Source organism: Choloepus didactylus, chromosome 16 (genome assembly GCF_015220235.1).
Source record: "Choloepus didactylus isolate mChoDid1 chromosome 16, mChoDid1.pri, whole genome shotgun sequence".
Classification (NCBI taxonomy): domain Eukaryota; kingdom Metazoa; phylum Chordata; class Mammalia; order Pilosa; family Megalonychidae; genus Choloepus; species Choloepus didactylus.
In genome coordinates this window covers 43,632,296-43,644,076 of record NC_051322.1, presented here as the reverse complement: position 1 = coordinate 43,644,076, position 11,781 = coordinate 43,632,296, and the positions used below count along the sequence as shown (strand labels likewise).

The following is an 11,781-nucleotide window of genomic DNA, read 5'->3' as shown; positions in this document are numbered from 1 at the left end:
TATTTGGTTCCCCCTTTCAAATCCTGGCCTGCCTCCGGGGGGGGGGGGGTAGGGCCAGGGGCTATGGTGGGCTTGTTTCTGGGCTTTGCTTCTTTGCCACTGGTTTCAGCTGATTTTTAAAGCTGGCTTTTGTCCAGGAAGCATTTCCATGGGTTCTTCAGAGTGGGGTCTACAGTTCCGTTGACCCGACTGAATCTTTTCCTTTGTGACTCTATTTTAAACTAGATGTTCACCTTCACCCCTCTAGATGGCCCTCATAGACAGAACTCAAGACAATCCCTCACTAAAGTGACTTCCCCTATGGCGCATCCATGTTGGTTCCCTTGGAAAGGCTCAGGCAGCCCACTCCTGACAAATATCTGGGGTCCAGGACATGGCCAGCAGCACTGCCTCATCTTCAGACTCCCCAGGGCACCATTCTGGCATTGCTCTAGGGAAGCCCCACCCTCAAGAAGTTAGAGGTAAGGGGGAGGCAACCTTGGGCATGAGGGCTCACAAACTGGCTTTGTCCAAAGACTCTCCTCAGGAATTCCACCCCCCGCCCAGGCTCCCACCCCCAACTTTCCTTTCAGTGTCAAGTGAATGGGGAGGAAGAGCCATTGAACAAGCTCTCTGCATTTCCTTGGAAAACTTGCATATGGGGGATCTGGCATCTCATTGGGATTTCACATATATTATAACCTGGCACCTAACTGAAACTTCAGTTTTAACTAGTTGTGTTTGTTATGCATGACTGACTTAGGGGAGAGGTTGTCTCCAAAGTATCTAGTATAGATAATTGGGAGGTTAATGAAGGATAAATGTAAAATACTACTGAATTAATCAAAATTTTAGTTGCAAGGAACAGAAGCAGACTCTGGGTGATCAAGGTGGAAAAATTTATTAAAAGAATATGACATAATAAAAATACTCTTTGGAAGCAGTTAAAAAAAAAAAAAAAAGAATATGGCAAACAATCAAACACATTCTGAATATGTGTCATTTTACAAGACCAGTCTGAACTTTACAAAATAGTGTCTTAACAAACACAATAGGAGCCCAGAAGGGGAGAATGTTACAGATTAAGAGCTATAACCAAATGCAATGCAATGTATGAAGCTTGATTAGAGCCAGAATCAAAAGGAGAAAAAAAAAAAGGTTATAAATATACTCTTGGGGACAACTGGGGAAATTTAAATATGGACTACATATTATGTTATGTGATGCAATTGTTAATTGTCTTAGATGCGATATAATGACATTGTGGTGAGAGGGGATGTGTGCTGAAACATTTAGGTTAAAGAGCATGAAATCTGCAACTTAATTTTCAAATGATTCAAACAAAAAAATATGCTTGTTTGTGTGTGTTGTTTGTGTGTGAATAGATAAATACAGAGAACTGTGAATGTGGCAAAAATTGCATTAAACAATTGGTAAATATAGGTAAAGTGAACACGTGTATTTGTGGTACTATGTTTTCCAGTATGTCTACAGATGTGAAAAATTTCAAAATAAAATTTTAGGATTAAATAAAAACATAAATAAAAAACAATTTCCTATTTAACTATGGATTGGGTGGCTCACAGAATCGTTGACAAGGATGAAGAACCAAACTCAAGGCAAACACTCAAAACCCTCCCAGGAAATGTTCTTACGAGCAATCTACTGAGCATCCAACATTGTGGTTTGTGTTGTTGCCACTTTGTTGCAAAGGATTTAATTCTGAGGCCCTTGCTGCTTTGTCAGAGTCTCATCTCTGTAAGTCAATGGTTCTCAACTTGGGTTGCATACCAAGGGACCTTTAAAAAATACCGATGCCTGACTGTCAGGCATCTATTCTCATCGGTTTTGGGTGGGGCCTGGATGTCTCAAGTGATTCTAATATACAGCAAGGGCTGAGACCCACTGGAATATATAAATGACTAATTCAGATGATAAAAATTTAAGATTTGATGGCCCAAGGTTCTGATATTTTGCCTTTATTAGCATTATTACTTGAATTGCTGAAGTTTTAAATGTGCAAAGCTTAAGAGCCTAAGCAATTAAAATGAAAGAACCAAAATATCTCCTAAAGGGAAGATTTTACATAGTCATATGATGATTTAAAAAAAAAAAAAAAAGTTTAAATGACCAGGCTGAATTGTAAATATTTAGTGTTAGGATTGCCAAATAAGAGGTGTTGCCATTTTAAACATTCCTCATTAGAAACTAATTGGAATGGTTGGTACACACGCATATTTTAAAGCAACTGAATAAGCTATTAACATGAAGCTCAGTTTATGCTCCCAAAGACTGAAGGACATTAATATTTCAAGGCTTTTAAAAAACAAAAAAAATGGGCAAGCAGCCAGCCTGTTTGCCCCTCCCACCTCTGTCTTGCTCTGTGGATAAAACACGGGCAGGCACATTAGTGCAGCCTCACTTCAGAGTCCTGGGTTCTCAAAGGCCACCTCTTGAATCTGGTGGCACTTAAGAGCTGTAGAAAGTGGTAATGGAGGGAAGACTGAAGTCTCATTTTCACTGACCATCTATCGTGATAGCAAAACCCAAAATTGAAAATACTCAAAAATGGTTTCAGAGATGTGTAGGTGGGTAATTCCAGGGATTGCTTTGACTTCCACGGGGGTCACGGAAAAGAGAAATCTCTGGGGACTGGTAGGGGGAGTCAGTGCAAAAAAGGAAGCCTGGCCAATCGTAGGGGTGGAGAGGAGTCAGGGAAGGGAAAGACAGAGCTGGTTGGGATTGAAGTGTGCAAGCAGTACAGGTCCCTTCCCCTCAGTCCTCAGAACTCTTCATTCTCCAGTCTCTGGGACTTTCATACAAAAACTGCAGCCACTCAAGGATCTTTGGAGCTGAGTGACTCCCTACTTTCCCTAATGGGAAGTAAAATCAGGGCCTTATTTCTGCTGCCAGGGCTCAGAATTAGGAAATGGACTCAGACATTCCTATTTGAAAACCTGAGCAACATTCTCTATAGAAATTCTATCAGTTGTAGTAGGTAGGTTCAGATTTATCTTGTGTCAATTATTAGGCAATGTGGGTGGATAGAGTCTAGTACCCAACCTGTCTATGTGAAAATGATTTCTGAATTATAGACAACTTTTTAACAAAGGAACTCTTGGAACCCCACCATGTTCTAAACAGGATGGGCCAGGGACCAGACTGGGGTCTAGATGACTTAGAGCTGAGAGTAGGCAGAGCAGATGGAAAGCTTCTATCAACGGTGACTGATTTCATCAAAACTCTTTATGGAGAGTCCTACAAAGCAATGTTTGGGAGGTTGGTTGTTTGCTCATTTGTTTAACAGCTAGAATAAAGTGCAGCATAATCACCTTCTCTTGGGGAAAAAAATAAATAATTTTGGCAAATGTGCAAATAGCAAACAGAAAACTGCAAGCAAGAAACTTTATAGAAAGCTGATGAAGAAATGACCAAAGTGAGACTTGTTTGTGCAGAAGGATATAAAGAGCATACACTTGTATCTTCAAGAGTTTCCCCAGAACATTTTGATACATTAAATTAAAGCATCAACATTATCTAACAACAAAATATTAACTCATCTGAGGAGGAACAGTGCAAAATGTTCTAATGCAGCAATGTACAGAGAACTTTCTCTGATGATGGAAATACTCCATATCACTGTGCTATCCCATACAGAAGCCACTAGCCACATGAACACTTGAAATGGGACTAGTGCAACTGAGGAACTGAATTTTTAATTTAATTTTACTTTACAAAGCCACATGTGGCTAGTGGCTACTGACTGAAAAGCGCAGTTCTAAAGCCTCATATTGAGTGATTGGGAGAAGATTATGGATCTGTTAACAGATCTATTTGACCACTGAAACAAGATGAGAAATTCTCCACCGCTTCTGGCAGTAGGGGATGACTTAATCCATTATGAGGGGTGCAAGGGAAGGACTCTTGCAGAGACCTCAGTATGCCCTTCCAACTCCTGTCTAAGGCCACTGGGAGTAAAAGGTCTAGGATCTTGTCCACTCAGAAGGGAAGTGCACGGTTCAACAAAGAATCAGAGGCTTAGGCCAGCCCTGGGGTCATCCGTGCATGGAGATCATTGCTGAGGGGCTTGAGATAGGTATGGGGTGGGGGGTGCTCATTTCCGGACAGAGTTTCCAGAGCCAGAGGAGGATTTAGAGGTAGACGGACCTGAGGAACCTTTCTGAGTACCTGCAGGCTGCACGGGCCCTTTCTTTTTGGGGATTAAGGTCTTGTTCTTGCTCTTGAACACTTTGCTGGGATCCAACTTGTTCACAAAGGAGTCAGTCTCTTCTGTGAGAAGGTTTGTGTTATAGGTGATGGGTTTATACATGTTGAACCATTGCTGAAAGGTAGAATTGAGAAAGAGAATCACATTTCAAGGAAAAATGTACTCTTTATGCTCTTTAGTGGTACATAAAAAGAGAGGGATCAGGAGAATAGGGAGCTGAAGAGATGAGGCAGAGAGAGGAAAAGTTTTATTAAAAACTCCTTGAAAATCTATTAACACTTCCTTGAAATGAAAGTGATGACAGATCCCATCAATCCCTGATAAGACACACACTGCTTTCTGAAGTCTCACAACCTTTACAATAAATGCAGTTTGAGAACTAAGAATCTGAGCTAGCTCCCTTCCTTTTGATCTAGTGAACCCTGAGCCAAGGAAGCTGGTTTTCAAATCACTGGGGGACAGTGTCCTTTTAATTCTTCTGTCCTTAAACTAGTGACTCCACATCAGGTATGTGTTGGCAGCTCCCTTCCTGCAGAGAAGCTACATGACTGAGGCCAGTGCAGGCCCTCTGCTGAGGGCAGCTGCCTGGTTTGGAACTCTCTTCCCTGTTGGCTCTTTGGGCTGCTGAAAGTAAAGGACAACACATCTATTAATCACAACCATCCCATAATGTTGATCAGGTGGATGGTATCATTATGCAACTTCTGTTATCCTATGCAAATAAATGAACAGTAAGGTTGCACTGGAGCTGAGTCCCTAATTTAGTGCCACCCAGTCAAAAGTTCTAACCATACCTGGTGTTCTCAAACTGGGCTGTATATTAAGAATTACCTGGCATCTGTATGTGTGAAATGGTGCCAGACCTGTAATATAAGTGAGGTACATCCATACAATGGAATACTCCATTAGCCATTAAAAAGAATGAGGCAATTCTATACGTACTGATAAGGAATGAACTCCAAGATGGATTGTTAAGTGAAAAGAACAAAGTACAGAACAATGTGAATAGCACATTGCATATATGATTTAGAAAAAAAGAAACAAAAAACAGTATTTATACATGCTTTATATGCAGAGTATCTAGGGAAGAGCACACAAGAAACAGTTAACAGTGGCTGTCTCTGGGGAAGGACACTGGGAGGCTGGAGAACATGGGAATCAGAGACTTAGTTTTTCACTTCTTCTGTGTCCACTTATTGCCAAACAATCAATCAGACCTAACTCCCCAAATAAAATTTACTTAAAATTAAAAGGACTCCTTACATTCCCCCAAACGCTGGGGACTACCAATTTAGTAGGCCAAGCCCTCAATCTTGGGGCTTTCCCTTATGAAGCTTGTCACTGCAAAGGAGAGGCTTAACTTACTTATAATTGTGCCTAAGAGTCATCCCCACAGAACCTCTCTTGTTGTTCAGATGTGGCCTCTCTCTCTAAGCCAATTTGGCAGGTGGACTCACTGCCCTGCCACTACATGGGACATGACTCCCTGGGGTGTAAATCTCTCTGGCAATGTGGGACATGACTCCTGGGGATGAGCCTGGACCCAGCATTGTGGGATTGAGAAAGCCTTCCTGATCAAAAGAGGAAAGAGAAATGAGACAAAATAAAGCTTCAGTGGCTGAGAGATTTCAAATGGAGTCAAGAGGTTATTCTAGAAGTTATTCTTATGCATTAAATAGATATCCCTTTGTAGTTTTTAGTGTATTGGGATAGCTAGAAGGAAATACCTGAAACGGTTGAACTGTAATCCAATAGCCTTGATTCTTGAAGATGATTGTATAACTGTAATAGCTTAAACAGGGTGACCATGTGATTGTGAAAACCTGTGGCTCACACTCCCTTTATCCAATGTATGGACAGATCAGTAGAAAAATAGGGACAAAAAAGTAAATGAATAAATAATAGGGGGTGATGGGATGTTTTGGGTGTTCTTTTTTACTTTTTATTCTTATTTTAATTTTTTCAGAGTAATGAAAATGTTCAAAAATTGTGATGAATGCAGAGCTATATGATGATACTGTGAACAACTGATTGTACACTGTGGATGGACTGAATGGTGTGTGAATAAAACTGTTAAAAAAAGAAAAAAAAAACAAGATTTCTGTGCCACCCACAAAATACCAAACATCCCCTCTTTTGGACAAAAGGAGTGACTGCTATTTCTTTACTAATTACTATTTTATCCTTGTTCTAGTCTCCCTCCCTATAGATACAATTTATTGAGATACTCAAGCACAGAATTGCTCCCACCTTCTGGCAGCATCCAATAGAGAAAATCTCTATATCATCCAACCCAAATCCAAACCCTTTAATAGGCTCTTTCTAACATCCTCTTTTTGAGATCTTTTACTGGTTTCCCATGGTGTATGTGCTCCCTCAGTGCAACAAGTTCAAATACAGGTATGTCCCTGGTTATCTTTGGATGAAGGACATTGACATTTCAACTCATATTATGAAGGAATAAACTAACAATACACAGACTGGGAGGAAATATCTGATAAAAGACTTGTATCAAAAAAACCATAAAGAACTCTTAGAACTCCATAAAAAGAAGACAACCCAAAATATGGGCCAAAGATTTGGACAGACTGTTCAAGAACAAAGATGTACAGATGAGAAAGGAGCACATGAAATGATGTACTTATCAAGGAAATACATATTAAAACACAATGGTGCCACTATACAAATATTACAATGACTAAAATTAATAAGACTGAAATATCACGTGCTGGTGAGGATGAAGAGCAATTGGAACTCTCATATGTTGGTGGTGGTGATGCAAAATTTTACATCTATTTTGGAAAACAATTTGGCAGCTTCTTTTAAAGTTACAAATACATTGGAAAAATTGAAACAGTAGTTTTGAGGGGTCAATAAGAATTTAGTTTTGGACACGTTAACTTGAGATTGCTCTTAAAAATAAAAAATGGAGATGTCTTGGGGGAAAAGAAAGTAAAAGGACTCCCCAGGTGATTCTGAGGATCAGCCAAGTTTGGGAACGATTTAAGTAGATCATTCTAAACTGAATCACCTGCCTTGTTTATTGAAGACGCAGGTTCTCAGGCCCAATCCCAGATCTCCTGAATCAGATGGGGAAGCTGAGAATCTGCAATTTAACCATTTCCTCAGAAGACTGTGGTATACACCACATTTGAGATGACAGGTGCCCTCTCTTACCTTGGCCTGGGGGCTCATGCCATAGCTGGTGAAAGCATACTGCCACTGGGGCAGGCCCAGGTGGGTGATAAGCAGGCGATAATAAGCAGTAAACGTATCTGTGAGAAAATGCCAGTATAAAGCTCTGTCCAGGAACCAGATTTCAGTGTCTTGTGCTAATGCTGAAATAAAAGAAAATAAATGATAAGAGATAGCTTAATACTTTTTCTGCTTTATTTATAAGGTCAATATATACTCATAGTTGCTGTTGGTATCAAATATTGTGACTATAACTAATATTACTGAATTGCACACATGACAGTGGTTAAAAAGGGAAATTCTGTGTTGTATATGTTACCACCATAAAAATAAAAAGGTCTTCAGAAGAAGAGGGGGGAGGGAGGAGAGAGGAGAGAGGAAGTCCAACTGACCTGAAGTTACAATTCAGTCATGGACATGTCAAAAAGTTCCTCTCTTCCGAAGATAAAAAAAATTCCAAAATCTGCCAGTCCCATTCTCCAGTGGCCACTGTTACCAGTTTCTTTGGTATTATTTAACAAATTCTCAATCGACTGATTCCTGTGCTGCAGTTTGGCCATCAGGCTATTTAAGCAGGTGCTCCGTTTCTGTGCAGCAGTATTCCTCCTCCTCCAACACATATGTACTGTGTGGTCTCAGCTTTCCTGATGGAGAGAAACTATCTGTCTCTGGCTTTTATGAACAGTCTCTCTCAGGAAATAGTCAGAATTGCCATGAGACATCACCACGGAGAAGCCTAGATCAGTTTACTCCCCTGGGAACTGTGCCTGTACTGTTGTGTAATGTCCTGGTGGAGATGAAGCAGGCCTGACAGTACCAGCACCTACCCTACACCTGTTTCTGACTTTCCTCTTACTCTTTCAGGTGTACTCCAGTTCATCTCTTATTTAGATTGTATCTATATATGCTCCCTAAGTGGCCTTGATCCTTCAGACTCTTTCTCTTCCAAAACTGGGCACATACATTTTTGAGTTGCATCCTGTCATTCCCCTATAACACAACCTTGGCTTTCAAAGCTTCACATGAAGGGGAGCACTGGCCTTCTGACTTTATCTCTGCATCCACAAGATGAGCTATATGCCCACTGAATTGGAATTATTTGCCATTCTGTCCAAATCATTTGAACTTTGCCACAGTACACCTTTTACCCATGTGTCCCTTTGCTAGGATGCTCACTTTATCCCACCAAATTCCCCTCCCTGCACATTTTCCTACCCATACTTCAAGACAGCTTCACTAAGATTCCTTCAGCCTTATACTGTTTTATGTCATCTCCTCCCCCACCCACCCCCCAGGGTAATGTGTATCATTCCTGTAATACTGATAGATGGCCAGACTGTAAATCCAGTGTTTGTGTCTTCTCACCCCTACCAGGCGGAGATCTACTTGAAGGGGACTTGGCCATCTCTATTCAGCAGTTCAACCTCCTAGGGTTTGACCTGCTGCTGGGGAGCCAGGTGCTCCAGCCACTGCTTAAGGGCCCAGAGCCTTTTTGTCTTGATTTTCCATCTGGGGTCTTAAGACTGAGATATAGTAACTCAGAGTTTTATTGTTGTTAACTGACTAGCTATAGAAACACAGATGAAAGGTAATGTGCTTCCTGCTTACTTGGTTAATGCATGAGTCTGCTGGTCTGCTGGAAGAGTTTATAAACAATAACTATTACTTATAGTTTTTACTCACCTATTATCCTAATCTCAAAGACTGTTTTAGTAACTCATAAATGAAAACGGCTTAAAAAGGCTCTAGTAATTGGCTTACAAGGGGATGTTCAGAGAGGGCCAAAAGGAGCTCTGTGGGTCTTGGCACCTACAGGAGACCTGGGGGCATCTCAAGAAGCCAGGGAGGAATGTGCTTTCTGTGTGACAGCTGGTGAGCAGGGTCAGCCAAGACTGTATCCCAAATACAGGACCATTCTTGTAATATCTCTTACCTGGTTTCCCACTTTTGTAGACAAGGCAAACCTTCCCATTCCCATTGCAAGAATCCAGTTCGAATATCACACTGCGAGAGTCAAAGTGGGGTTTCTCTGGTTGGTCCTCACTGGCTGCAAACCCAGAAGTTAATGGTAATGTTCAAACATACTCAATGCGAACACATACTTATTCATCCAGCTTTGCAAGGATGAAAACAGTGGAAAAAGCCTTATGTCAGACATATTCTTAAACATTATTTTAAAAAGTGGGCCAAATGAATTATATACTCTAAATGCCCAAATTAAATACTCTATAATCTCATCCATGGACTAGGCCTTCTGTCCGGATACCCCATCACTATAGAATGTCAGGGAATCTGGAAGAAGGTGGCTTACAGAAAACAAGTTGAATATCTTGGGAGTGAGAGTACAGGACTACATAAAGGCAGAGTAATCTGAAGGGCCGAATGTTGACATAACTTTTTTCTTTTTCCCAGTGAACTGCTTTCCCTTCATTTATACTGTTTTATGTCCCTTTTATTGGAATACCCTTTCCCGTCAATATGTATATTTATAATATTAAACAATTTAATAATTTAATTAAAATGTTTTGGAATGTTTAAGTCTCATTCAGTTGGAAACACCTACCTAAAAACCAAATATCATGAAGTAACAGGAAAACGTTAAGTTCTTACAAATGCAAGCATCAAAAAACCTTCTTTCCTGCTTCTTTCATTAAAGCTATTATGGGATAAAGATTAGTATGATGACTAGGGTGTGGGAAAGTTTGCAAATCTAGGAGAGATTGGAGAAAATAAAGTATACAAAATTTTTACTCATTTATACGTATACCTTACATATACAGAATTTCACATAAATACGTAAATATTTAGATTTCCAATTTGGAATATTTTCTTCCTTCTCTCTTTTTAACTTGACTTTCTCCTTCCCTAGAGGTAATACTTCCATATTCTCCTTGATCATATGGCCCGAGACAGACATATAGGTATACATTTAAAGTCTGTCTTCAAGATTGCTAAATGGGAATATATACACATTATCGAATCTTGTTTTCAGCGCACAATAGCATGTGGAAAGCCCTTGTAAGACATTTGGTATAACTATAATTGGCTCTTTTTTCTCTCCTCTCCGAGCAAATCAGTTTTATTTCTTTAAAAAAACTTTTTAGTGGTGGCCCTAGAGTTTCGGATATACATTTACAACTAATATAAGTCTGCTTTACAATAACAATATACCACTTCATGAGTAGTACAGTTACCTTATAACAGTATTCCCAATTCCTCCTGCCTGTCCCTTATAACACTGCTGTCATTCATTTTACTTATCCACAAGCTGTAATCACCCAATACAGTGTTGCTATTATTTTGAACAGTTATCTATTAGATCAATTATGGATTGAGAAAAGTAAGAGGCTTTATTTTTACCTTCAATTATTCTTTTTTTAAAGCCCTTTTTTTCTGTAGATCCAAGTTTCTGACATACCAATTTCCTTCTCTCTGAAGAACTTTTTTTTTCTTTTTTTTTTTTAACATTTCATGCAAGGCAGATTCCCTCAGTTGTTTTTTTTTTTTGTTTGTTTGTTTTTTCTTTTTAGTATTTTTTTTTATTAAATTCAGTTTTATTGAAATACATTCACACACCATACAATCATCCATGATATACAATCCACTGTCCACAGTATGATAACATAGTTATGCGTTCATCACCACAATCTATCTCTGAACATTTTCCTTACATCAGAAAGAACCAGGACAAGAATAAAAAATAAAAGTGAAAAAAAACACCCAAATCATCCCCCCATCCCACCCCATTTGTCCTTTAGTTTTTATCCCCATTCCTCCACTTATCCATACACTAGATAAAGGGGGTGTGATCCACAAGGTCTTCACAATCACACTGTCACCCCTTGTAATCTACATTATTATATAATTGTCTTCAGGAGTCCAGACTGCTGGGTTGGAGTTTGGTAGTTTCAGGTATTTACTTCTAGCTATTCCAATACATTAAAGCCTAAGAGGTGTTATCTATATAGTGCATAAGAATGTCCACCAGAGTGACCTCTCGACTCCATTTGGAATCTCTCAGCCACTGAAACTATTTCGTCTCATTTTGCATCCCCCTTTTGGTCAAGAAGATAAGGTTCCCTCAGTTTTTATCAGTGAAAGTTTTATCTCCTTTTCACTTTTGAAAGATAATTTCACTGGCTAAAGAATTCAAGGTTGGTAGCTCTTCTCTTTCAATACTTAATATTTTACTCTACTCTCTTCTTGCTTGCATGATTTGTAAAGAGAAGTCTGATGTAAGCCTAATCCTTGTTCCTTCTATGGGTAAATTTTTTTGCGTGTTTTTGTTTTTGTTTTTTTCCTGGCTTCTTTCAAAATTTTCTCTTTGTCTTCGGTTTTTTGCAGTTTGAATATGCTTTGTTGAGGTGTCGATCTTGGTA

At 39.5% G+C, this 11,781-nt stretch overlaps 1 protein-coding gene across 1 annotated transcript in view; it reads right to left on the bottom strand.

Moving 5' to 3' along the window:
* Positions 1–928: 928 nt before the first annotated feature.
* Positions 929–11,781, bottom strand: part of TPGS2 (tubulin polyglutamylase complex subunit 2) — a 34,943-nt gene continuing 24,090 nt past the window's right edge. Inside the window, exons 5-7 of the mRNA XM_037806407.1 lie at positions 9,336–9,449; positions 7,385–7,545; positions 929–4,321 (exon numbers count right to left, since the gene is read on the bottom strand). Coding sequence (XP_037662335.1) covers positions 4,094–4,321; positions 7,385–7,545; positions 9,336–9,449 — 503 coding nt within the window. The 3' untranslated portion in view covers positions 929–4,093. The remainder of the gene's footprint in view (positions 4,322–7,384; positions 7,546–9,335; positions 9,450–11,781) is intronic.